Raw genomic sequence first — 24,942 nt, 5'->3', positions numbered from 1 at the left:
CAACTTTCTCCTCCCAAAAGGTCTTCTTCCACTTTCCCATCTTCGGGTTCTACTTTCCACAAGCAGGATTCCATTGTATACCCTTTTCGAGAAAAGGCACGCCTGTCTCTCTCTGTTTTAACAACCTTCTAATCGTCCATTTCTGGAACTGCAAGAGCTACCCCTTTGGTCACCTCAACCAAATACACGCCTGTCCTCCTCTCCGAAAAAGCGCAGCTTCCCCTTGTTGCCAAATTCAGTCACACCGACCAGGCCAAGAGAACCTCCTCCCTCTTTCAACTCTTCACACACTCGTTTACATACGCACCTCACCCACGGAAGCTACCACATCTTCCTTTCTCTGCGTCGCACAACGATATCGAACCATCACCTAACCCCTCAACTCCAATACCATCAACATGAAGGGTAAGCACTTGCCCCATACGAACAGCTACATGCGCTTCAGCCTGCCCCAGTCCCAGCCTTGCCCATCGATCTGCGATACTCGAGGCTGGCCGGCGGCAGGCGCAATATGTGGTCGGCAGTGACGCAAACTTGCTAACTTGCTCGAACAGCCATTATTCTCGTCGGCGGCTTCGGCACTCGTCTTCGCCCTCTGGTACGTTCATTCCTCTCCCTAGCTTGAACACACAGCATACAGCAGCAGCAGCAGATTTCTGCCAGCGGCTGCTGTACCTTCCACACTGATCGAATATGTTACTGACCTGGTATTTCCAATGCGCAGACCCTCACCCTCCCCAAGCCCCTGGTCGAGTTCGCGAACAAGCCCATGATTGAGCACCAGATCGAGGCTCTTGCTGCTGCTGGCGTAACCGATGTTGTCCTCGCTGTCAACTACCGCCCTGAGGTTATGGAGAAGCACTTGGCAGAGGTGGGTCTTTCCATGAGCTTCCCCTCTACAGCTACCATAATAAATACTGACTTCCTCCATCCATAGTACGAGAAGAGGTTCGGCTTGAACATCACCTTCTCCGTCGAGACCGAGCCCCTCGATACCGCTGGTCCCTTGAAGCTGGCCGAGAGCATTCTTGCCAAGGACGACACCCCCTTCTTCGTCTTGAACTCGGATGTCATCTGCGACTTCCCCTTCAAGGACTTGGCCGAGTTCCACAAGAACCATGGCGATGAGGGCACCATTGTCGTCACCAAGGTCGAGGAGCCTAGCAAGTACGGTGTCGTTGTCCACAAGCCTAATCACCCCACCAAGATCGACCGTTTCGTCGAGAAGCCCGTCGAGTTTGTTGGCAACCGCATCAACGCCGGCATGTACATCCTCAACACCAGTGTTCTCAAGCGCATTGAGCTTCGCCCCACCTCGATCGAGAAGGAGACCTTCCCCGCCATCGTCAAGGATGGTCAGCTGCACAGCTTTGATCTCCCCGGCTTCTGGATGGACGTCGGTCAGCCCAAGGACTTCCTTACCGGCACCTGCTTGTACCTCACTTCCCTCACTAAGCAGGGTTCCAAGGAGCTTGCCTCCCCCTCAGAGCCTTACGTCCACGGCGGCAACGTTCTGATTGATCCCTCTGCCAAGATTGGCAAGCACTGCAAGATTGGACCCAACGTGACGGTCGGCCCCAACGTCGTTATTGGCGACGGCTGCCGTCTTCAGCGTTGCGTTCTGCTGCCCGGTTCCAAGGTCAAGGATCATGCGTGGGTTAAGAGCACTATTGTCGGTTGGAACAGCACTGTTGGCAAGTGGGCTCGTCTTGAGAACGTCACTGTCCTCGGCGACGACGTGACCATTGGCGACGAGATCTACGTCAACGGTGGCAGCATTCTCCCCCACAAGAGCATCAAGGCCAACGTTGACATCCCCGCCATCATCATGTAAAACCGGAACCGAACAACCGGAAAAAACACTATACCCGGGCCTGGACGAACACTCTGAGGGTCCGCGCTCTTCACACTTCTTGTCTGCACGCCTGTTCTTATCGACTTTCTAATTTCAAGTTGCGATACGATTCACCACTCCACTCATGAGTCTTCAAACTTCAAGAAACGGGGGCGGAAACCAAACACTACATTTTTGGCTGGCGTCGGCAGGGGGAAATCATTTGGCGAGCACAGAAAAGCACTTGGCTTTGCGATGTTTTACTTACTTTTTTGCGTTTGGGAAAGATGATGGTCCCCAATTTCGTGACGAAATGCAGACGAACGGTGTCGAGGGCTGTCACCCAGCTTGGAGGACATATCCCTCGATGTGCCGTGGACATGGAAGACTCCCGACCGTGGGGTCATCTGTGAGACAGATGAGAATAAAGATGATACCTCTGAATTTGAGACCGCGAACGTGCTTTGAAGATGGTGACAATTCGTCGTGTTGCTCATGCGCATGTCATGCGAGTATCTCGTGATTTGATGTGGGGGGAAGGAGGGGTGGAGGGATACCTGAGATGACGGATCACATTTGCGCCTTCCCCGTGTGGATGGGTGGGTGGGTGCGAAAGGCAAGCAAGACAAGAAGCTGACTTGATAGGTATCCTGTCTAAGCGAAACCAACTTTCCCCCAATATCATATCACCATCCAAAAAAAATAGGCTTCTATCTCCTTTTCTGTATACCCAAGTACTCCGAACAAAATCTTCAAACCCACATGCTTTCTACACTTTTCTACTCCGCATTATCACGCACCCAACCCCTAGACATCTCGACAGCCTGCTCCCACTTTTTGAACATCTTTTGGCTCGTCTCCCTGTCGAGCGCGGGCGTAAAGATCTTACGCCCGTTCTGGTTGACGTGCTTGAGGTCCTCGAGCTCGTCCCAGACGCCCAGCGCGAGGCCAGCGGCGATGGCGGCCCCGAGGGCCGTCGTCTCGCGCATGGCGGGGCGGTCGACGCGGATGCCGCTGATGTCGGCCTGGGATTGCATGCAGAGGTCTGAGTTGGAGAGGCCGCCGTCGACGGCGAGGTTCTCGAGGGCGTGGCCCGAGTCGTTGGCCATGGCGTCGAGGATGGCCTTTGTCTGGTAGCATGTCGCTTCGAGGGTCGCGCGGGCGATGTGGCCCTTTTGGGTGTGGGCTGTGATGCCGACTGTTTTGGGCATGTTAGTCAGGTGAGTGGTGTTGATTGGGAGATGATGACTTACACAGAGTTCCCTTTGCGTCGTCGATCCAGTATGGCGCAAAGAGGCCGCTAAAGGCCGTCACGAAGACGACGCCGCCGTTATCAGGTACCGTCTCGGCCAGCTCCGAGATGCGAGACGAGTCTTCCACGAAAGAAAGGTTCTTGACGAGGAACTTGACGCCCGAGCCTGCGACTGCGATGCTGCCCTCGAGGGCGTATACGGGCTTTCTACCCTTGCCGAAATCGTACGCGACGGTAGCCAGCAGACCCGACTTGGATATGACGGGCTCCTCGCCAACATTATACAACAGGAAGCAGCCCGTACCGTACGTGTTCTTTGCCTGGCCCGGGGAGAAGCCGCACTGGCCGACGAGGGCGGAGGATTGGTCGCCCAAGCAGCCCGCGATGGGCACGCCCTTGAGAACGCCGCGAGCAAAGGAGCCGAAGGCGGTCGGGTCGGAGGAGGGGACGATCTTGGGGAGGTGGATCTTGGATTGGTCGATGCCGAAGAAGGAGAGGAGGGTGTCGTCGTACTTGAGGGTGCGGAGGTTCATGAACATTGTGCGGCTGGCGTTCGTCGAGTCGGTGACGTGGATCGCGTCGTCGCCCTTGTCTGCGCCGCCATTGAGGCGGTAGATGAGCCAGGAGTCGACGGTGCCGAAGGCGAGGTGGCCCGCATCGTAGGCTTCGCGGACGGAGGGGACGTTGTCGAGGAGCCAGCGGAGCTTGACGGAGGAAGGATAGGTGGACAGGGGCAGACCGCACAGGTCCTGGAGAGCGTCTGCGCCGGGGCGGGCGCGGAGCTCGCGGACGAGGGAGGTGGTACGGGTGTCGGGCCAGACAACGGCGTGGTGGAGGGGTTCGCCGGTGCGGACGTCCCAGAGGACGGTGGTCTCGCGCTGGTTGGTGATGCCGACGCCACGGATGTTGGCAGCGGAGTAGCCTTGTTCAGCGAACTGGGCCATTGCCTTTTCAACGCATTCTTCGACGGAGGAGAGGAGCTCGAGGGGGTCGTGCTCCTGCCAGCCCGAGTGCGGGTAGTGGTTCTCAAACTCGATCTGGTGGCTTGCCACAGGGTCACCGAGGCCGTTGAAGATGAGGAAGCGAGTCGAGGTCGTGCCTTGATCTATGCTGCCTACGAACCAATGTTCTTTGAGTTCTTCTTGGGTCTCTGTGATGCCGGCTGGGAGGTGTTCGGCCGGGTCTGCGGCCACGCGCGGGCGCTTGGTTTCTCTCGTCTCGGCCATTGTGTTGTCGGTGCCGCCGCTGCTGTGGTGGTAGGTTGTTGGTAAGTCAAGAAGAGGAGGGAGAGGAAGAGGAGGACAAAAGGGGAGTAGGAGTGAGAGTGAGACACAAAGAGAGGAAATACAAGAGGTATCTTGAGGGAAAAGGTAACGGAGACAAGAGGGGGGCCGAGGAAGAGAAGAAGAAGCTAAAGACTAAGCAAGCTGGGGCTCTGGGGACTTCAATGGGGAACGAGGAGGGTCGTGGGGACCACGGGGGGTATCACGCGGAGAGAAGAGCAAAATCGACAGCGCCCCTGGGGTTGTACGGGATTTGTTTCTGCAAGCACGCGCAAAAGCAAAGGGGGCCGTAGGAGCCGGCGTGGGAGGCGGGGCGGGTACGGGGGGAGACGGGAACAAGTCGGGATCGTGGATTTCGCGATGGAGCACGAGGCGATAGGACTCGGGAGTAGGATATGTATGTGTGCAGGTATAGGTTGTGGTTCTCGTGTGTGGATTTTGACTGACTGTCTAGCTAAATATGCCGTCCCACGAGGAGGCTGGTTGGTGGTATTGGTGGTGGTAGTACGAACGGCGGGGGACTGAGACTTTGACTGAGACGAGGTGTTCTTGGTGTACTGTTCGTCTTGTGAAGCTCTTGCGTCTATTCCAGCCGCACGAACACCGTTGCCGTTGTTAGCCTCTGCCGTGGCATTATTTCCCAGGGTCGTCTTTGTCGTCTGTGTTGCCCGCCGCTGCGACGACAAATTTCGGACGGACATGTGCTGCAGCAGCGGCGGCCCCAGCTGGAGCTTCGCGCCGGCGCTCGGCATGATGTCAGAAGCGGGCGTGGGGCGCTGATTGGAGGAAGAATTGAGGGGTTTGGGCCTCGCGCGAAGCTCCCGCTGCTGCTGCTGCGGCGTGCGACGAACCGTTTTGCACGTGTAATATCCCGTACTGACTATACCATTCTCGCCAGCGTCGCTTTCACCTCTGCGGCCGTGTATACAACGTCTATGGGCCGTCCATGGTCTCAATGGCCTCGCCCTCGTCCTCGGACTCGGGCTGAAGAACTTGTCTGCCGGCTCGCTGGTACCGGAGACGACGGGACCCAGAAAGGGGGGAATCCTGGGGAGTGATTGGGGGGTTTTAAGGACGCGTGAGAGGATTTGGGGATGCATTAGGGAAATTGGGCCCAAGACTGGGTCTCTGTGGTCGTAGATCGAGCTCGAGGGGGCTCGGGAATCGAAAGGGATTTGCTGCCTGCATACAACGCGGTAGCGAATGATACAGGCGAATCATGAATTGCTGTTGAAGGATGTGGTCGGTCGTTCGTCTTCGCGAAACTTTTTTTTGGCGCCGCTGGGTCGCTGGTTCGCGGGTGGAAATCCCGAGGTGCGTTTGATGGAGACATGGGGCGACTCTGGGTCTCGGGCATGTTCGGGGTTTGAGCACCGAGAATCTCTCCATTTTTAGGTAAAAGGCAATGGGTCTGCTGGAGTCTAGGGTTGAAGAGTTGACGGGCCTTCACCGAGGTGAGGGTGGTGAACGGACTGTCACCGACGCTTGGTTTTGACTACATCGTAGGCGTGAGTGGAAGAGGGAGCCAAGTGGGTGACATAATCGTTTGCCGTACTATGAACCATAGCTCTTTTTCTGCTATTCTTCTTTCTACTGTACATTCTCTAGTGATGATACATAGTATATAAGTAACAATAGAAACGTAGCTAAAAAGGGGTTTTTTTCTTTCTTTAAAAATACATTAAAGAAGAATGATGATGATGAGAGAGCTAGAAATAATGATCAGGTCGTAAATAAGTATTACGATCTTTTGTTGGCCGGTATTTAATCTTGTCACCTACTTAACTACACCGCAGTCATAGTCTCTATGAGAGCGTTTAATTAGGGGGCCGCATAAAGCAAGGTGGTAATGGTCTATCCATCTATTCGGACCTTGCGGACGGGGGCATTCCCATATATCAATCTGTCAATGGTGGGATTGGCCGCCCAGAAGGGGTAAGAATGTCCAGACTCTTCTGCTGCTGCGGTCTCGACTTGTCTATAGCTTGAGAGACTATTGCGATTTACCGTGGAGATGATGAACGACATGAGATTGTGAGTGTGGACTTGGTACCTGGTAGCGGCTGTATTCGAGTAGGAATGGAAGGCCTGGTAAGAAACGGTGATGGAAGTTGCTGATTGGATCGGTATTAATCCTCAAAAGCATACCAAGAAGCGCAACATCACAGTTAACTTTGAAAGTCCAATTGATTCCACCCCTGGACTTCGTCCATAGCTACTGTGAAAATCAAACATGTATATTTTAGTCATCGATCGAGCTGGTCAAGATGACCCTTCAGCTCCAAGACTCCGGTTTGTAAATGCGGTCTTGCCGCGACCCTTCTTTTACCCGACTGAAATCCCTGTTCTCCTAGTACTTACATCAAAATTACTAGAAGAAGTACTTCAACCCAGCATCTCCACCCAACTCCCAGCCCGCTTACACCAGACAAGAAGCAATCGCGTCCCAGGCAGCACGGTCTCCACGCTCCACGTCCAGAACTGATGGGATCATGATGCTTTCATGTATGCTTAAGAAGAGCGAGGCGAGGAATGCCCCTGAGATGGCAACAAGAGGGAGCACCGGCAGGACCCTGTCGAGGACCAGCTCCGGTCCCTTTAGTAATGTGGTTAGAGTCGCATAGGACATTAGGATGAACAGAATGGAGTAGCTGGATTTAGACTGTAAGTTTCGTTGTCTCTGTTATCGCTTGGGGGCTAACACGTACGCGTTGGGCATCTTGGACATGTGACGCCATGTGAGAAAGAGTACACTGTCCACAAGTGCAGCACTGCACCAAAGGCTGTTTACCCTCGTTAGTATATAGATACCGAAAGCCTTGGTGACGACCAGGCAGACCAGTTGTAAAGCAGCGGGGCAATAGGCTCATCGTGCACGACCGCAATATAGACAGATACGGTTGTTCCCGCAACACCTCCGACTTTGCGCAGTATCGTTAGGGTACGGCCGCGGCGAAGTCCACCGATTCGACGCCCGATACCGATATGACTCCAGATTCTAGAGAGACAATTGGTCTTCGTGTCAGTAAGTCTCCCTTTTGCTCACGAAGTTTGAAAGAACAAATCGAAACGTACTCGATGCTATAGATTACCGGAAGCCCCAGGAGTCTCTGAGGCAAAGACACCGACCTTTCTGGTGGAGCCGGCTCCCCAAGCTGCTGGATCTCTGGGTCTTGCATTTCCATCAGAACGTATTGATTAACTGTAGATGTACTGGGTAGAATGCAGTATTCGATGTTGGGTTCCAGTGTTGATAAGAACGATGGGCATGGCTGTCTTTCGAGATGTCAAAGTTAGGAGGGGAGAGGGCATAAAGAGGGAACCCAAGGTCTCTTTGGGCAGCTGTCCTGATTGAAATGCTGTGTAACGCGGTGGAAGTGAGGCCGACTATGTGGTTGGCCCTCGATTACGTGGCAGTGCTCAATACGAATACCTAGTGCAACAGTAAGGCTCGGTGAGGAGTTGGGCCGCACTTGAGTTCTGAAGAGGCGTTGAACCAGCCAGCAACATTGCTAAAACAACAAGAAGCAACTCGAGATACTCTGTAGGGACGAAAGCTACAGACAACCTATCGAACATCTACGAAATGGCTGATCGAGTCAACTCATCCGCTCCACGAGGGGGGCAAATTCGCATTGCTGCGCTTCTCGACAGGGCTCAACCAGCATATAATTCGCAGCATCGTGAACTCAGGCCTACATTCCTTTCCATGGACTTTGTGGAAAAACTGGGCTTGAAACCCTTGCCTTCGACACCTGGCGCCTGGAAGCAGAGATCTGCCCGCTATCCAAAGAGTCGCATGGCGAAGTTGGCAGCAGAGATGGGGACGATTTTTGGCTCGATGATTCTGAAGGAGAACGCTGTTCTTGGCCAGACGCGAGAACCTCTCGAACATCCGACTTCTTGGGACGCTGGACTTTCCGCCCAATTTGAGGTATCCGGCGAGGGATGGCACTCAGGGATAGGAAATCTCTTAGGAAACTCCCCGAAACAAATGGTCCGTGGCATAGTATACTCTCTTCTGAAAACTAGCTAACGCATACCTTCTGCGCAGGTCATCCAGATCCTCACGACCCCGACACCCCGCATGCTGATGGTCGGCCTGATCACCTATGGCATCGGGGCGTCGATGCTGTATCACATGAACGACAGACACAAACATCAAGACGCCGTTATAGCGATAGGAATCGTGATCGGGGTATGTCTGGGAATATTCATGGATATGGATGGACAGGCCATACTACTGCGCATTCTTCCGTGGGCAGTGCTCATAGCCTTATGGCTAAGCGATATGGGGCATCAATTCTTCGGGACTCGCAATGCCCAACTAGCAACGGTTAGCACGGCGATTTGGTGAACTTGAAGGGTTCACGATTTGGAAGGGGAAACACACGGTTATCGAGACAGCGGAGAGGCATACACTCATGTTATGCCCAAAGTAGTGAAGGATCCCTTATGTATCACACGTATGTTTGTGCAATATAAACCGGCGATTGAAAACCCATTGCGAGATTGCCCCCAGTGATTTTGGCAACACGCCATGAGCTACTCCCAGCCACTACGGGCGACCGTCATCAACGAAGGCATAGCTGGAACAAACATTGAGTGAGTATTCAATAAAACGGTGATACACGATGGTACTAGCCAAGGAGTTAAAAGGGGAAACCAAAGGGTTTTCTGATAACTAAGAAGCCTGAGTAGGTCATGGCAGTCAAGTGGGTGACAAAATTGATTTCCTACTATACATCTTAACAAGCACCCCTTTCACCACTCATATCATAATCATTACCTCTTTCGCATCAAAGTCTTTCTTATGTACGTGATATTACATACTCTTTTCAATAGATATTAATCCTAGTGATAATAGCGGTGGAACTGCTTGTCGGATTTGTCGAGCGGAAATCAATTTCGTCATCGACTTGACTGTATCCCAACATCCAAAGGCTCTGTATGAATTTCCCTGACGTTGTCGATAGTCTCCGGACATTAGCCGATCCGACGAATACTAAAGCGAACCACTTCATCAATAATCAGATCGTAGCTATACTATGATCTCGCTCAGGGGGTTGAAATGAAGATCTGGCGTTAGGGCCGAGAGCAGGCGTCCTCGTGCGACCGGAATGAGCCATCGTCTTAAGATATACATCGAGCATTCCGTTCAAGCCTTGACAATAAGCAAGCTACTCGCGGTAGTCGCCTCAATTCAGCTTAGTGAATCGCTTGTCCTGAGCTTTAGGAAAAGAGGAGGGCTACAATCATAACATGAGGCTATTCGCAATTATTACCACTCACTCAAATTTGCCAAAACCAATACGAAAGACACCTTTTACATGAAGCCAAATCATTTTTAATACATTAACCGTACTTCACAACAGTAGATAAGAAATATGAAGTCCGAAAAAACTGCAAAAGATTGGTACACGCCCAATTTCGAGCGAGGCTCGAACTTGCGCGTCCCGCGAGGCAACCAGAGAGGGCCCGATCGGGATATTTGCTTTCCCTCAGCATGCTGAGGTGATACCACTAGACCAAGTGCACTTGATCTAGCGGTACCGCCTCATCTGGTGAAAGCAAAGCGAGTTGGAGCGCCTCATGAGGGTATGGACGGGAGATGGAAAAGACATCCGGGTGTGGAGCATGGAGGTGAGGCAGGTAGGTGAACTTGCGCACAGCCTTGGGAAGAAAGGTATGCCAGTTCAATCCAAAACCTTCCTGCCATATAACCCGCTCGTCTATCTACCCAAGGTATATACAGCCCCAAATTGTGTGGATGGACCGGCTACTGAGAGCTCAGAGTCAACCCCCTGATGACCACGTCTTGCTACGGCACCATCAGCATGCCCCATGCCATGGCCGTACAGAAGGTTCGAGACGAAAAGCCCATTGCGCCATGATAAGTTCTGATCGGTGCCCTTCAAAGGGGAGAAAAAGAATTGAGAGGAGAATTGATGGGTATCACAAACGTATCCTGTCCTCCAACCACTCGGCAATGGCATCCTCCCCACGCTCACCAAGCTCAAGACCCTCGTTCTTACCAACCTCGACGACGGTCACCCGTCTCTCAGCCTCAGCCTCCACGTCAAAATCTTCGTCCCACTGCAGTCTTGCCTTGAACTCAAGCTTCTCCAAGCTCCGCCTCATCAACCCCGCCAGCTCCGTAGCCTGGGCTTCAAACGTGTGCCCTGCCACCTTCCGTCTCCTCGCCGTCCTAGAAGCGAGTTCTCCAGCCATGGAAGATGCCAAGCTGCTTTTCCTCGTCGTCGTCTTACGCCTCGTCACAGGTTCAGTCGGGGTATCATGGAGTAACAAAGCATGAGGCAGCTTGAGCGTCGACTTTCTCGGCGGGAACACAAGCGCACTCCGCCTCGGCGCTGCCATCATCACCCCTTCTGTAAAGCCAAGGATATCAGCCGGCTTCACGTCCGGGTTGACAGAGGAAAGCCGTTCCAATAACGACGACACGGCCGCCGCCTGCATGAAGCTTGACGGCGCGTTCATGCCGGGCGTCTGGAAGAGAAGACTAGGGCTCACAAACGGGTCGAACAGGTCTACCGGTGAGCGAAACAGGTTCTCCATCTTCATCTGCAGCATATGCAGCGCCGACCCTTCCTCAGGCCGTGGCGGGAGTTTCTTGCTGCGCGCGGTGGCGGGCCTGTTGATCTTGTGGTCCGGGAGAAACATGGACCAGTTGTAGATGCCGTTCCAGGCGATCAGTCCACGGACGGCCATGCGGGCATGGTGATGGGACTCAGTCAGGGCTAGAGAGGTGGCGATGCTGGCGCCGGCGTGGGAGCTGTAGACGTAAATGTCGCGGCGGGAGTTGGTGCCGGACGGTAGGAGGTTTTCTGTGATCCAGGTATACCCGGCGAGGACGTCGTGTAAGGGGGTGGGCCATGTGAGAGGCGTGGTGAAGTTGAAGTCGGGTTCTGGGTCGTGTTCGGCTTCCGGTGGGGTGGAGACCGGAGACTCGGACCGGGACGGGGACCATCGGTAGTTGATGACGGCCGTTGGGTACGGCATGAGGAAGTGGGGGATGGGGGTCAGGTATCCCGGGGTTGGTGAGAAGGGCGGGATGTACACCATCAAAGGAGTTGCGGCGGGATGACGGTTCACATTGTGAAGACTGATATTTGCGTTAAATAGAAGTCATGGCCTGGTGGGATGGAGTGAGATATACTCTACTGTGATGGCCCCTGAGGAGCGACAAGGCACATCGACGGACTCGATGTCAGGCCTGTCAAGATGGAAACATCTTCGTTGAAAGACATGAGTTGGGCGCAGACGAGACGACAGCCAAGGTGCCGGCCATCTTCTCATCGTCTATGAATATGAGACAATAGCAGGACGAGCTACTGAAATACTCATGTTCAGTTGGTCGCTCACTCATTCACTCACTCATACACTCATACTGATGTGAGTACCTTGGATGTAAGTGTATGATTTTGAGTGAGTTAGTTATCTGAGTAAACAACCTACTGCCATTCCCCAGACGCGTTTTTTTCTCACTAAGTTGTAAAGGGACCACCCTCGGACCAACCAGCGGCCATTCCGTCTCCTCCACACCACCATCATCTCCCATTTCTCCAGCCTTCGTGTTTGCACCGCCGCAAACTGTCCCCCACACGTCACCTCTGCTAAGCTTCGAGTTCTTGGTCAAGGGTCCCCTTCGACTCCCACTTTGTTGCAGTAGCGTCTACGTCGTGCTACTGTGTCCTGGCACCACCTAAGAATTTGACCCCAAGCGCCGGAGCAACCACCGCTGAAATGGAGCCAAGGGATCGCTGTTTCGGGAGAGATCATGAGCTCTCTCCTACTGCAGGCATGGGTGACCTGATCTGTCTGATGATTGACACCAATCTGTTGGCGACATGCGACCTGGGGGGCATATTGCATGCCAAGCGAAGAAAGATATATATAAGTTCAAATGCCAAGGACGAATGGTGCAAACGGTCACGGCGTAACTGGCGGCCAAATATTTCTTCAAAGACAGAAGATCGCCGAATCTCGCGAGGGAAGCACACACTCGAGAATCCGAGATGGTCAGACAGAGATCATCCGGCCGTTTACAATCTAAACTAGGCCACGCAACAAAACGCCCGTCCGTTGCGTTCCTCGCTACGTATTGGAGCACATCTTTTGACGTGTCTCAGTTATCTGATCAGTAGACGCGAAGAGGAAGAAGAACGAGAGGAAAAACAAGGCGCGAGTGCACACCCTCTTCGGCATCCCCCAACAGACGTCATCGCGAAGTGCCTTCATCCCCCTCCGTCTGGGGCACCCCGGCTAGCACGGATACCGGTAGTACTTTCAGGAGTCTAGACTCCCGACTCTATGGATCCTCAACCTCGATGAGAAAAAGGAGATTTCGAGAATTCCCCTCTTCTTCAACTTAGTGATTAACTACGGCCAAGAATTGTCAAGATAATCGTTCACAAGACTCTAGCGTCGTGTTCTTGAGAAATCTTACCTAGGTAGCTTGCACCAGCCGGGAATGCCTTCACCTTCGGCGGATCCACCACACCGCACCCGCTCATCTGCCCCGCGCGGCTCGCCGCTCGATCCAACCTCGACGCCGCCATGAACGACGCCGACTTGGGCGATAACATTGACGAGCGCATCGGCCAGCTCGAGCGGTCAAAGAACCCCCGCAACAGCGAGAAGCGCTTTGCCAACGATGTCGCACATCTCGACCCGAGCCGGTGGTGGTTCGCCTCCTCCGCATTTCCCATGATCGCCGGCACCCTCGGCCCCGTTGCCTCGGCGTTCAGTATTTGTGCCCTCGTCCGGCCTTGGCGACAGCACTACCCGCCCGGTACCGACATCACCACCGCCGCTTTTGAGCCGGATCCGAAATGGTCAGACCCCCGTCTCATCCAGACATTCGTGTTATTCACGATTCCTCACACTTCTCATGTGTGAGCCATCCGTCAACACTGACACGAGGCTAACGATGTTTGCAGGCTCATCATCGTCAACGCCATCCAGCTGGCGATAGCAATCATCTCAAACGTCTTCCTCCTCCTCAACATGGCCCGCCGCGTTCGCTTCTCCCTGGCCCAACCCATCACCATCGTGGGCTGGTACATGTCCGCCATCTGCCTTGTCGCTCTCAACGCCACCGCCGCGGGGCCTCTCGTCATCGAGCCCGCCGAGGAGTACATCTTCTCACAGGCCTTCTACTACGGCATGTTCGCCGCCATCCTCTACTTCCTCACAGCCTCCCTCATGGTTGTCACCGTCTACGGCGCCGCCACCAGTCACTACGCAAAGGACTTCCAGCTCACCACCGCCCAGCGCACCCTCATGCTCCAGACCATCCTCTTCCTCTGCTACCTGCTCGTTGGCGCCCTGGTCTTCTCTACCATTGAGAGCTGGTCCTACCTCGACGCCGTCTACTGGGCCCAGGTCACCCTCTTCACCGTCGGTTTCGGCGACTTTGCCGCCGCATCCCCCCTCGGCCGCGCCCTCCTCATCCCCTACGCCCTTGTCGGCGTCATTTCCCTGGGTCTCGTCATCGGCTCCATTCGGAGCCTCGTCCTCGAGCGCGGCCGCCGCAGGCTCGATGCCCGCATGGTCGAGAAGAAGCGCCGCCAGCTCATCCGCACAATGACGCGCAAGGGCAAAGACGAGATCTTGAAGCCCATCCACCCAGATACCAACGACACCTCCGCCTCGGCCGCCTCGTCTCCCTCTCTACCCGGCACGGAGCTCGCGCGCCGCGAGGAAGAATTCAACCTCATGCGCAAGATCCAGCACCAAGCCTCGACCCGCCGCCGCTGGATGGCCATGTCCGTCTCCTTCTCCTCCTGGCTCGTCCTCTGGCTCGTCGGCGCAAAAGTCTTTCAGGAGTGCGAGCGCCCTTACCAGAACTGGACCTATTTCGAGGGCTTCTACTTTGCCTTTGTCACTCTCACGACGATCGGTTACGGCGACCGCACCCCCGTCTCCAACTCAGGTAAAGCTTTCTTCGTCTTCTGGTCCCTCCTCGCCCTGCCCACCATGACGGTCATGATCTCCAACGCCGGCGACACCGTCGTCAAGGCCGTCCGCGACGCTACCCTCGAGCTCGGCAACATCACCATCCTCCCCGGCGAACGCGGCTTCCGCAAGGATCTTATGTCCGTCCTCCACCGCCTCACCTGCGGCTTCCTCTTCCACCCCACCGACGAGGATTCCGATGAAGACTCGGATGGCGAAGACGACGCGCTCCCGCCGGGCTTCCTCTCCAACGCCCGCCGCATACGTCGGGAAGAAAACGACGACGACGATAACGACGAAGAAAGCGACGAGACAGAAGCCTATTCCACCGTCCTAGACCGCGAAACCTCCCGCGCCCCTCCACCATTCTCGCCAGAACCAAAAGACTCCCAAGCCCGTCCATCACCCCGTGACCGCCAAACCACCGCTACAAACAACAACACCACCACGACCCGCCGCCGCCGCCGCCGCCCCTTCTCCCGCGTCCGAGACCCCACCTCCGCCCTCCCAGCCTCCCGCGCAGACTACCACTTTCTCCTCATCTCCGAAATCGCCGCCGTCCGCCGACACGCCAAAGAGAAGCCCGCGCGGCGATACACCTTTGCCGAGTGGGCGTGGTACCTCAAACTCATAGGCGAAGACGAATCCAGCTCCGCCACGCACCGCAAGGCGCGCCCGCACATCCACTCCAAGAAGAAGGCGAAAAAGGCAGCCAAGAAACGACGGCGGAACGGGGTTGTCGATGAGGAAAACGCAGAGCACACGGAGGCGGAGTGCCCCGACGAGGATAAGTGGTCCTGGGTCGGCTCGCAGTCGCCGCTGATGGGCAGCCAGGAGGAGTGCGAGTGGATCCTGGAGAAGCTTACCGAGAAGCTGCGAGACGAGCTTGACGTTGTCCGCGGCGAGGAGCTCGAGAGGAAGAGTACGGTGGATCGGAAGCGGGACCTGGCTGATGAGAGAAAGGGGAGGGACGAGGTTGATGAGTTGTTGAGATCGTGATACCCCCTTTCTGAATTGTCATTTGTATTGCGATTTTCCCCACGTATGTAATCTTGAGACACACTTTGGCCGGTTCAGATATTTCATCACACTTAGTGCTCATACATGATAGGATAGCTACATTTTCATGATCTACATAACATACAACATACATACATAAGAGAGGTAGCATAATTTCAAAACCTTGAGCATCATCCACATCAGATTCATGTCAAGCAAAAGCAACTTAACCCACAAAACCACGGGTCACACAGGCCAGACACACAAAGAATAACCTTGATATCTCATAGCGAGAAGGGGGGGTATCGGTATCATTAAGTTTTATCCATCCCCACGTGAGGGTGCAGAAGCCTCCAACCGTGGGAAAGGCTATCTGGTATGCCAGTAGTCCTAGGGCATTGCCTTTCTCAAGAATACAAATATACATACACTACCGCTACACGTATCCGAACATGCAGCAAAAAACATGCTCATATCAAAACGCTTTCTCCAAACGCTTTTGAAAGGAACATCCAACAAACCCCCTCCTCTGTCTGTCCAGAAGGTATTCTTCTCCACTTTCATCTTGTTAACGATATTGTTCTCCTATTCAAGAAGAAAAAGACGCTTCACCATCTCATTCCACTTCCACCAGCGCCAGAAAGCAAATCCACCACGGTCCTAACCATGCCAACCCCCAGCACCAGGGTCTGCACGGCAACAGCCACAACGACTCGCTTCACGAGATCTAAAAGACTCACGGCTAGTCATCTACTGCCCAGCAGAAGCCTCCGGTTGCGCTTCATAGCCTGATTCAGCCCCTTCTCGAGCTTCTCCGTCTCCTTGCGCGCAATACCCAGCGCCGACTCGGCGTCCTCGACACTCATGAGCGACATGGCATTGAGTGGTGTGCCAGGCAACTTAGGGTGCACAGCCCCAGTTCTCTGCTGGGCGTCCACCTGTGCGGCGGCGGCCGCCATGGTGGAAGGGGAGGCGTCGGTGACGAAGCCCTCGCTACCCTGCTGGTGCTGTGGCGAGTCCAGACCGCCAAACGGTGTCTCGTCTTCGGGAATGTCCTTGCCTGAGCCACCGCTCTCGGCGGAGTAGATGCCTGCGCCCGCTGCTGCGTCGTGTCCATAAATGTATGGAGCGAGAGAGTTAAGGCTGGCGGCGGCTGTTTCTCGTGCAGATAAGGCGTCCTTGGCACCAGGCGCAGATTTCCAGCTGCCCGGGAACAAGTTGGTGTTACCCAAGTTGAGTCGCGGGAGAACAAACTGGTTGATGTAGCTGATGGCCTCTTCACGCTGAATCTTATTAACAGGGTCATCGGAGAACATCTTTTGTGCGTTGGGCGAGGGTGGAAAGTAGGATGGGGGCCCGTTGGGTACCGCTCTGCCTTTGATCAGGGAGAAGCCACCCGGACGGGCCTGATGACGAGGCGCAACAAAGCTGTCGGGCTGGTCACTACCAACTGCTACAGACTTCTGAAGCGCAAGATATCTGCCTTCTTCCTCTTCGGTGAGATTTCTCAGGCAATCCCCGTTGGGCGTAATGAGTACACGCTGACCTTCCATGATCTTGCGCACCGGCTGACCAGTAAGTAGGATAGCATGGTCTGCCTCGGACACCATATTCTTGGTCGTAGCCGTAGGAGGCGGGTTGTTGCTCAGGGTCGCAGCGGAAGGCCTATCAAAGCGAGAGTGAGCGTCGAGGAAAGGCTTGAGGAGGGCAAGTAGTTCCGCGGTGGGAACCTCGCCCGCTTCATGCAGGGCATGGTAGACAACTTCAGGAAAGGTATTCGGGTTGTCGGCAATATCCTGAGACTCCTCTGGCACAGCAACAGCTGTGGGTACAGGAGGCGGTGGTGTTGGCGTTGAAGGTGTTCCTTCTTTACTCTTGCCCTTCTCCTCCGCTGCCTTGGCCATCTTGGCGGCTTGCTTAGCAGCCTTGCCCTTGGGAGGAGGTAGATCCACCACCGTTCTCTCGACGATAGGTTTGGGAGGCGGAGTTGGCTCCTTGGGAGGAGGGGGCGGGGTGGCGACACGCTCGACGGGCTTCTTGACTGGTGTGGGGGCCGATGTGACCGGCTTTTCCTTCTTCTGCTTCTTCTTGCGTCCGAGGATGGGAGCCTGCTCTTCGGTTTCCACGACTTTGGGCGCAACAGTAATGGAAGCGGACTGCTCCTTGTGCGCCTCCTTTCGCTGCTTGCGCTGCTGGCTCTTTGTTGTGTTGCGGACAGGTGCAGTTCCCACTCTGGTAGGGGGTGGTGAGCTGGTACGAGAAGCAGACACAGATGCGGAGACGATAGAGGCGCTATCGCTAATGATTTCGCTAGCCGGTGTTCCAGGACGTCCAGAGGCGGAAGAAACAGCCCTTGCCGCCGCAGAAAATGCGGCACCTGATGGTAGAGCTGGCGGCACTTCGGCTTTGGGTGTCGGTACAACTCGCAAAGTCTTGGGCGCTGCTCTCGCGATAGGTGATGCTACACTGGCAGTCGTTGGTGTTGGCAAGGCTGGGAAGGCCGAGACGTCAGATTGCTCCGTGGTGGTGGTCTCTGGTTGCTTTGGCTGAGCTGCACTGGTAGCGGCGGCAATGTTCAAGATACCCGGTACGGGCTTCTCCGTGGCCTTTGTAGTTTTGGGCGCTTCAACAGCCAGCACGGGGGATGGACCTGAAGCCGGCGTCGCAGCCTCTGCCGGATGGGGCTTCTTGATGCTCGCTGGGGCGATCTTTGGAGTTGCAGCTGCTGACTTCGCTGGGGTCGCAGGCCGTGGGGCGTTTCCAAGTGCTGGGAAATCCTCTTCCTGCAACTGCAATACAGACTTCCCCTTGGAGGGAGATGCTTGAGAGGCAATGTCCTTTGATAGCCCACTCTCAACAGCCAAGGCTTTGATGTTCTTCTTGGCTTCTGTCCCACCGGCTTTCTTGCGAGAAGCCTGATCTGGTGTGCCAGTCCGCACGATATTAGCCATAGTAGGGACTGCTGGCTTGGGAGCCGAGGGCGTCAGTGGTGTGACTGGTATTACGGGGATTGGTGCTTGTCGTGGAGCCGGCGATGCGGTTCTTTGTGGAGGGCCGAGACCAGGTGGAGGGGTCGGAGCTGCTGGTCGTGATAGTCCGCCCAAGGTACCGACATAGCTCGGCAAGGGGTCGTCAGAGACTAATTTGTCTACCGATAGAGTGGCCTCATCGTCGAGCGAAAAGAGATCGTCATCTAGGGAACCAGTTAGCCAAGGGGTTCCCTAGAAGTGGTGTTTTCCTTAAAGACAAGTAAGGAAAAGAAGAGACAATAAAGCATGGTAGCAGCACGAGAGACAACAGTTTATATACATGGACAAATGTTTACAGGAACAAGACAAGTCACGGCTGCCATCATCGTCTTCCATGATGATTTGCGAGGACAAACGAGCGGTAAGTATGAGCAACGTGCTATATTGGTCCTTGTGCCACCCCCATCCTCATAACGGGAGGACGGTCTGCGAGTTAACGTACATTGAGGCGACTGGAAGACGATGATGGCTTGCCTGACTGACGTGATCCCATTAACCATGACGACGTGCGGTCCCAAATGAAAAAAGAGGTATAATGCCGAGACGAAGTGTAGGTGTCGGTCCTTGCTTGCCCAGAAGAAAACGTGAAGCGACGCCAAATGCAACCCTTTGCCACTCTCCCCTGAGCAGCCCTGATGTTTTCCGCAATGCTCGCTGAATCAATGCGCGTGTAATGTGCGGTGCGCTCTCGGTCCCTTTGAAGAGCGGTCGTCCGCCTGTGATATGCCGCGACGCCCTCCCCCTCATGATACATGAAGTGTAAAACAAAACCCGTAAACGACCAACACCGACACCTCATCTATCGCGTTGTCTCTCGAGGCTACCAGCCTGCGCCTGGGAAACGCGTATTGTACATCATGTTCGGGTTGTACCCACCTTGGCCCTGTCCACCGAACAGTCCCTGTCCGACTCCGGCATTGCTCTGCGACTGGTGTTGCATTCTCGCTTGCAGGATACTCGGGTCCGCAAGATCAACTAGACCACCTCCTCCAGAGGAGGAAGTGTTAGCATGTCTGTGCTTCTTCCCCTTCTTCTTCTGCTTGGGACCGAAGTCTTGGAATGCTCCAGGCTGGTTACCGTAGAGCGACGCCAGGAGGCCCGAAGCAGGAGCTGGGGTGGAGGAGGTAGAGGATGGGTACTGATTAGAGAAAGAAGATAACATGTACTCACGCTTACCAGCATCATGACCCTGTCCATTGGTTCCCCGACCCCGAATCAACGTCTGGAGAAGCTCGGCGGAATCCTTGGAAGTCGCACCGAAGGCGCCACCGAACTGGCCCTGTCCAAACATGTTTGGCGGAGTTCCTGTCGACTTGAGACCTGGAGGAGGTCCGGGCATGGAGGGTGCATAATACTGGCTGCCTGGCTGCGAGTGGAAAGCGGAAGGCATCATGGCCGTCTGCTGGGCCATGATTCTTGGGTTGGCGGCAACCTTGACTGAAGCTGAAGTGCCGGCGGTGTCATTAGCAAAGCTGAACCTAGATCCTTGTCTGTTGTGGCCGCCACCTTGTTGCTGAACCGCAGAAGGCTGCGCAGTTGGGATCCCAGGAGGCAAGTGATCGCCGAAGCCGCTCTGAGATCGAACGAAGAGCTGTTGTTGAGGCGTCATGGATCGGCTGCCACCAACAGAACTAGCAGAGACGGAAGCTTGACCAAATCCAGAGCCAAGTGCGGGACCGAAAGGGCCGTCGTTGTTGTTGCGCTGGATGGGAGGCTGAGTGCCGGGTCTACGCTGCTCGAAGACGACGTCGCGCGCAACATCTCGGTTTTCGGGCTCGCCACCGAGCGCCAGACTGCCCCCAGTCTCCGGCTCGCCTTCCGAGGCCTCTTGAGGTTCGGATTGTTGCTCCTGGTCCACGCCGAGGCGCGACTCCTCTTCTTCGCGCATGGCTCTTCTCTTCTCGCCTCCGCGGGTGTCGAACATGGGAGGGTAAATGGTCTCGATCTGGTTCGTATCCGGCGCATTGTATGAGAAAGGGCAGCCCTGCATAGCCTTGAGCAGCTGTCTAAGAAGATTCTCTGGAAGGCTGTTGGACTTTCGGTTGTCAGCAGGAGCAGTCGGCTTCGGGGCCTTGGTCTCGGTCGGAGGTGCGGGGGTTTCCTTTCTCGAGGGGGTCTCGTCGATGGCCTCGGGTACTGCCTCGGTGGTGACGGGGAGGGCTGTCGAGATTGCAGGGCTTGAAGCGGCGCCACTAGTGGCGTGGCTTCCCCTGCGGCTGCGCTGAGGATTTCTTGCCCAGTTGGCAGAGGCAGGCAGAGCTGGTCCGTCGCCGCCATTCTCGGAGCCGTCCTTGCTTGACGATCGTGCCATGGGTTGAGAAGCGGGAGCCGCAGGCGGTGCGGTATTCTGTTGTCGAGAAGCGGTGCGAGACGGTCCGCCACCGCTGCTCGAGGAACCACCCCCAGGGAGGGGCCGCTGAGAGCTTATGCTGTTCATCGAGGATAGATCCTGTCTAGTGTAGCTGTCCTCCTCGTCACCCAGCTCATGCAAGAACATGCACTGCCTGTTGGTGCACTGCTCATGCCGCAGCCAGGCCGAGCAGTACTTGGTGGTACCAAGCTGGGCTCTGAGAACGCGGTCGCCATTCTGAGAACCGTTGACAGCTTGGATGCAACGTTGGGCGTCTTCCTTCTTCTCGAAAGTCACATAAATTCCGAGAGATTGGTGTTGGCCGTCCTGGCTCTTCCGACTGCTAATCGAGATTTTCAGGATGTTGCCGTATTGACCGAAGAATTCGGGCTTGCGAAGTGTCTTGAGTAGTTCGTCCTCTCGCACTGTAGGTGTCAAACCGGTCACGTAAACCAGGTTCTTCTGAACGACCCGGACGCCGATAAGGTTTTTGCGGTTTTCCTTCTCAACCTCGCGCTTCTGAACCTCCTTCTGCTTTTGTTCCACAGCTCGCTTCTTCTGGTTCTTCTGGATGTTTGCTCGGAACTCGGCGACCCTAGTGTTTGTCAGTGTGGCGTCGACCAAGGTGGCAGGAGGGGTACACACTCTTCCGTGGTGACAACCTTCCACTGGATTGTCTTCTCGTCGTAAGGTCTTCGGCATGCAGGACACAGGCCGTTCATGTTGTTCTTGATATTGTTGAAGCAGAACTGGCACACCTATGAAACTGTTAGAGGTCGAGGTTCTTCGTCCGAGGCAGGAACGATGGAACATGGAAGTCGCTGTCGCCGTACCTGGTAGCCGCAAGGGCATGGTCGGAAATTCCGATCTGATAGGTCGAACTCCTCGATACATAACGGGCTGTAGTGGAGAGAGTCAGTTCACGATGCCCAACACCTCAAGGTCTCACGCATGGGTTGCACGCAAGCAAGATGCGCGCGAGGTCAGAAATAAGGTACCATACCATGTATCATCCTCCTCGTCGATGAATGTGTCTTGGGGTGCCATGGCGACGATCTGTGGCGGTAGGTATATTTCGTGGGGTTGCGGGAAGGTTGGGTTTCGATTTGTGAGTGGAGGTGGTTAGGAGAGGGAAGCTGTTCAATACCAGACAGAGGTGAAGCCAAAGCCTTTCTCAGATGGGTCGTCTGCTGCACTAGAGTGTGGTGCCTTAGGTAAGATGGACCCACTGGTTGCCGTCACGTGCTGGGCACTGATGACAAGCCAATCAAGGGACCGAGAATATTGCAAGTCAGCAGAATTTAGATCCACCCCTCCCAGTCGCTTGGGCAATCGTGAAGGAAAGAACGCTCTTGAGTAACGGCAGGTGCGGTTGCTTGGACTTTTGAAAGGAAATCACAAATTTCAGGAAGGTGCTCAATATTGGGAATTGTATTTTACCTAAAACTTTGAGTCCTATTGAATTCGCTGCAAAGTTTTAAGTCGTCAAGACGCAGAGGTTGTGAGCACCTCGTTCAGCCAGGTCGCTGGCACCTTCAGGTCCGCATCGAGTGTCAAAAGTACCACCCTGGGGGTGGACCTACCGCCGGTTAGCTTCTTTCAATCCCCAAGCATCGCGAATGCACAGCATCATCAATCAACTTCCCCAGAGGCAACAAGCCCCCCAGCACTGCAACAATCGCAACAATGGCAACGAAGCTCTATCGTAGTAGAGCTCTGGCGGGCTTGCGTAACTGCCGCCCCAGCGAGATCCGATCTTTCTCAACCTCAATCCCTCAATTGGCCGGCTTCCCGACCGGCTATCCCAAGGATGCCGAAAACCTGAGGAAGTCTCCTCGCGAGCACATTGGCACCCTCAAGGCTCCTCTCATCAACCCTGCCGACAAGTACGGCTCCAAGGCCGATAACCTCCACAAATACGGCTCTTGGATCATGGGCTGCTTGCCCAAGTACGTCCAGCAGATCTCCGTCTGGAAGGACGAGCTCACCATCTACGTCTCTCCCTCGGGAATCATTCCCGTCTTCACCTTCCTCAAGTGTAAGTGTCAATTGATCCACGATATAGCGTCACTCTCATCTAACAATACGTAGACAACACTTCGGCCGAGTACACCCAGATTAGCGACATCACTGCCGTCGACTACCCGACCAGAGACCAGCGATTCGAGGTCATCTACAACCTTCTCAGTGTCCGCCACAACTCGCGCATCCGTGTCAAGACCTACGCCGACGAGGCGTCCCCCGTTCCCAGTGTCACTTCCCTCTTCGATGGAGCCAACTGGTACGAGCGTGAGGTCTACGATCTTTTCGGCGTCTTCTTCGCCGACCACCCCGATCTGCGCAGAATCATGACCGACTACGGTTTCGAGGGTCACCCCCTGCGAAAGGACTTCCCTCTTACTGGCTACACTGAGGTCAGATACGACGAGGAGAAGAAGCGCATCGTTACCGAGCCCCTTGAGCTTACCCAGGCCTTCCGCAACTTTGAGGGCGGCTCAAGTGCCTGGGAGGGAGTTGGACCTGGCACGGACAGACGCCCCGACACCTTCAAGCTGCCTACGCCGAAGCCAGAGGAGAAGAAGGAGGAGCCGAAGAAATAGATCAGAAGATTCTGACGTGTATATAACTGACTCTAGAATCTTCTTTGTTGTACAACCATTCTGCGTCCCATTATTTACTTGAACCTTATGTGGCTGCACTGAAATGCTGGTGAGGAGCGTGGGCCTTGCTGGCTCTGCGCCAGTGACTAGAACGCCTCCCGAAATTGTAACGGTTTTCGAGTCCCATGGTCCTGGAGAAGTCTCAGAAAACGGACTAAAAGCCTTGATTCAACAAGGGACCCAATTTCGAGCATAAGACTGATCTTCCAAGGTCGACCAATTTGGACCTGGTACTGACTGTGTCACCCTCTTCCGCCTACGTTACGTTGGCTGTAAACCAGTGCTCAGAACGCGTCTTCGACCGAAATGGCATCGAGTATGTTTTCAGGTTACAGTGAAGCATGATCAGGTGCCTAATTCACGATTTCAAACCCAATCCAGCGAGGGAAGTCCAGAGTGAGCCATGATGTGACTACGTGCGTAAGTAAAGGACATGGCTACTTGTTGTCGAGGAAGTTATAAGGGAAAGTATCATGGCTCGATACCAGCACTTTTAACGGCTTGTTGCCTTGAACCGCGAGGGTACCAGACATGTCCCATGGTAACGGAGAAACCCCCCGAGTGCCACCCAAACTATCAACCCAACTTCTAAGGCCAACCCAGTGTTGCACCTGACGCTGATTGTATTTCATTTCCTCATCATATATAAGGGCAACTGGTCTGCTACAAAGTCGTCAATGGTCCCTGGTTCCTACGTCCTCGTCACTCATCTCAGACTCAATATCTCTGCTCATCACCTCTCACTGAATACTCCGAAGACATCACGCTCTCCATACCAACTACTTCTCTCCTCAAACTTCACTCCACACTACAGCCAGGATGTTTGTATTTGCCGTTTCCAGGTCCCAGCTCTTGTCTGCGGACATGCTGGAGGAGTTGAGATACAAGGCCAAGATGCAATACCACCAAGCCCATGTCCTCGACCTCGCATCTTGCGAGGTTGATCTTGAGGACCATATCAATGGCTACATTGAGGGATACTGCAAGCAGCAGACCTGCGCTACTACATCATCGTCTTCAGTCTCTCTCGCCTCAAACGACACTTCCACGAAGTCCAAGTCTAGGCTGAGACGCCTTCTTCACCGTATCACCGGGAAGAAGCTCTAGATGAACAGTCTGCTCTCTCTCAGAGCCACCAAACAAGTCACACGTACACAACGACGGCCTGCTCCTAGTACATTCAACGGGCCTCACAATCTCTTCAATTCGTTGAAGAGCTGTGAGATGGGTTCTCAAGGACTCACAAAGGGTCGATGTCATGCCCACGGGATCTTGAACTTTAATACAAGACATTGTCCCTAAGGAAGGGATTCACGTCCGCTAAACAACAGAAGACCTTCCCGCTCGAAGCATACTCTACCATGTCTCGGAGGCTCATGAACAATATCAGACAGAGAAAATATGAATCTCGACGATCGTCACCTCGAAAAGCCAAGTCGGCCATCTCCTCCGATCATCAACACTCGAGTGCCAAGGCATCGGTGTGTCCGGAGCCAGAGCCTAACGGCTGGAAGAGCCCAGCACTTCTGTCAGCTCCATTGCGTTGTCGACCTCCCT

General features: G+C 54.7%; 9 protein-coding genes across 9 annotated transcripts; 5 read left to right on the top strand and 4 right to left on the bottom strand.

The window, feature by feature from the left end:
* Positions 1–398: 398 nt before the first annotated feature.
* On the top strand, positions 399–1,834 carry CLUP02_00222 (mannose-1-phosphate guanyltransferase; the record flags this gene model as incomplete). Its single annotated transcript, XM_049279274.1, has 4 exons — positions 399–405; positions 555–598; positions 725–871; positions 938–1,834. The coding sequence occupies 4 exons, from the start codon at positions 399–401 to the stop codon at positions 1,832–1,834; spliced, it is 1,095 nt and encodes a 364-aa protein (XP_049135231.1).
* Positions 1,835–2,613: 779 nt separating this feature from the next.
* On the bottom strand, positions 2,614–5,469 carry CLUP02_00221 (glycerol kinase; the record flags this gene model as incomplete). Its single annotated transcript, XM_049279273.1, has 3 exons — positions 2,614–3,032; positions 3,088–4,334; positions 4,817–5,469. The coding sequence occupies 3 exons, from the start codon at positions 5,467–5,469 to the stop codon at positions 2,614–2,616; spliced, it is 2,319 nt and encodes a 772-aa protein (XP_049135230.1).
* Positions 5,470–6,788: 1,319 nt separating this feature from the next.
* Positions 6,789–7,554, bottom strand: CLUP02_00220 (uncharacterized protein; the record flags this gene model as incomplete). Its single annotated transcript, XM_049279272.1, has 3 exons — positions 6,789–6,965; positions 7,181–7,367; positions 7,445–7,554. 3 exons carry the CDS (start codon positions 7,552–7,554, stop codon positions 6,789–6,791), a joined length of 474 nt encoding a protein of 157 aa, XP_049135229.1.
* Positions 7,555–7,955: 401 nt separating this feature from the next.
* On the top strand, positions 7,956–8,726 carry CLUP02_00219 (uncharacterized protein; the record flags this gene model as incomplete). The annotated part of the gene is made up of 2 exons (XM_049279271.1): positions 7,956–8,366; positions 8,424–8,726. 2 exons carry the CDS (start codon positions 7,956–7,958, stop codon positions 8,724–8,726), a joined length of 714 nt encoding a protein of 237 aa, XP_049135228.1.
* A 1,166-nt stretch (positions 8,727–9,892) lies between these two features.
* Positions 9,893–11,637, bottom strand: CLUP02_00218 (uncharacterized protein; the record flags this gene model as incomplete). The annotated part of the gene is made up of 4 exons (XM_049279270.1): positions 9,893–10,042; positions 10,123–10,190; positions 10,333–11,492; positions 11,552–11,637. 4 exons carry the CDS (start codon positions 11,635–11,637, stop codon positions 9,893–9,895), a joined length of 1,464 nt encoding a protein of 487 aa, XP_049135227.1.
* Positions 11,638–12,306: 669 nt separating this feature from the next.
* Positions 12,307–15,346, top strand: CLUP02_00217 (ion channel protein; the record flags this gene model as incomplete). Its single annotated transcript, XM_049279269.1, has 3 exons — positions 12,307–12,318; positions 12,845–13,224; positions 13,330–15,346. 3 exons carry the CDS (start codon positions 12,307–12,309, stop codon positions 15,344–15,346), a joined length of 2,409 nt encoding a protein of 802 aa, XP_049135226.1.
* A 746-nt stretch (positions 15,347–16,092) lies between these two features.
* Positions 16,093–21,772, bottom strand: CLUP02_00216 (general negative regulator of transcription subunit 4; the record flags this gene model as incomplete). The annotated part of the gene is made up of 7 exons (XM_049279268.1): positions 16,093–18,539; positions 18,818–18,853; positions 19,252–19,485; positions 19,552–21,320; positions 21,371–21,483; positions 21,559–21,625; positions 21,729–21,772. The coding sequence occupies 7 exons, from the start codon at positions 21,770–21,772 to the stop codon at positions 16,093–16,095; spliced, it is 4,710 nt and encodes a 1,569-aa protein (XP_049135225.1).
* Positions 21,773–22,411: 639 nt separating this feature from the next.
* Positions 22,412–23,325, top strand: CLUP02_00215 (NADH dehydrogenase; the record flags this gene model as incomplete). Its single annotated transcript, XM_049279267.1, has 2 exons — positions 22,412–22,763; positions 22,817–23,325. The coding sequence occupies 2 exons, from the start codon at positions 22,412–22,414 to the stop codon at positions 23,323–23,325; spliced, it is 861 nt and encodes a 286-aa protein (XP_049135224.1).
* An 879-nt stretch (positions 23,326–24,204) lies between these two features.
* CLUP02_00214 (uncharacterized protein) lies at positions 24,205–24,492 on the top strand (the record flags this gene model as incomplete). Its single annotated transcript, XM_049279266.1, has 1 exon — positions 24,205–24,492. The coding sequence occupies one exon, from the start codon at positions 24,205–24,207 to the stop codon at positions 24,490–24,492; it is 288 nt and encodes a 95-aa protein (XP_049135223.1).
* Between the last annotated feature and the right edge of the window lie 450 nt (positions 24,493–24,942).

Source organism: Colletotrichum lupini, chromosome 1, assembly GCF_023278565.1.
Source record: "Colletotrichum lupini chromosome 1, complete sequence".
Lineage (NCBI taxonomy): Eukaryota > Fungi > Ascomycota > Sordariomycetes > Glomerellales > Glomerellaceae > Colletotrichum > Colletotrichum lupini.
The sequence above is the reverse complement of the archived record's forward strand: the minus strand, read 5'-3'. Positions and strand labels throughout refer to the sequence as shown.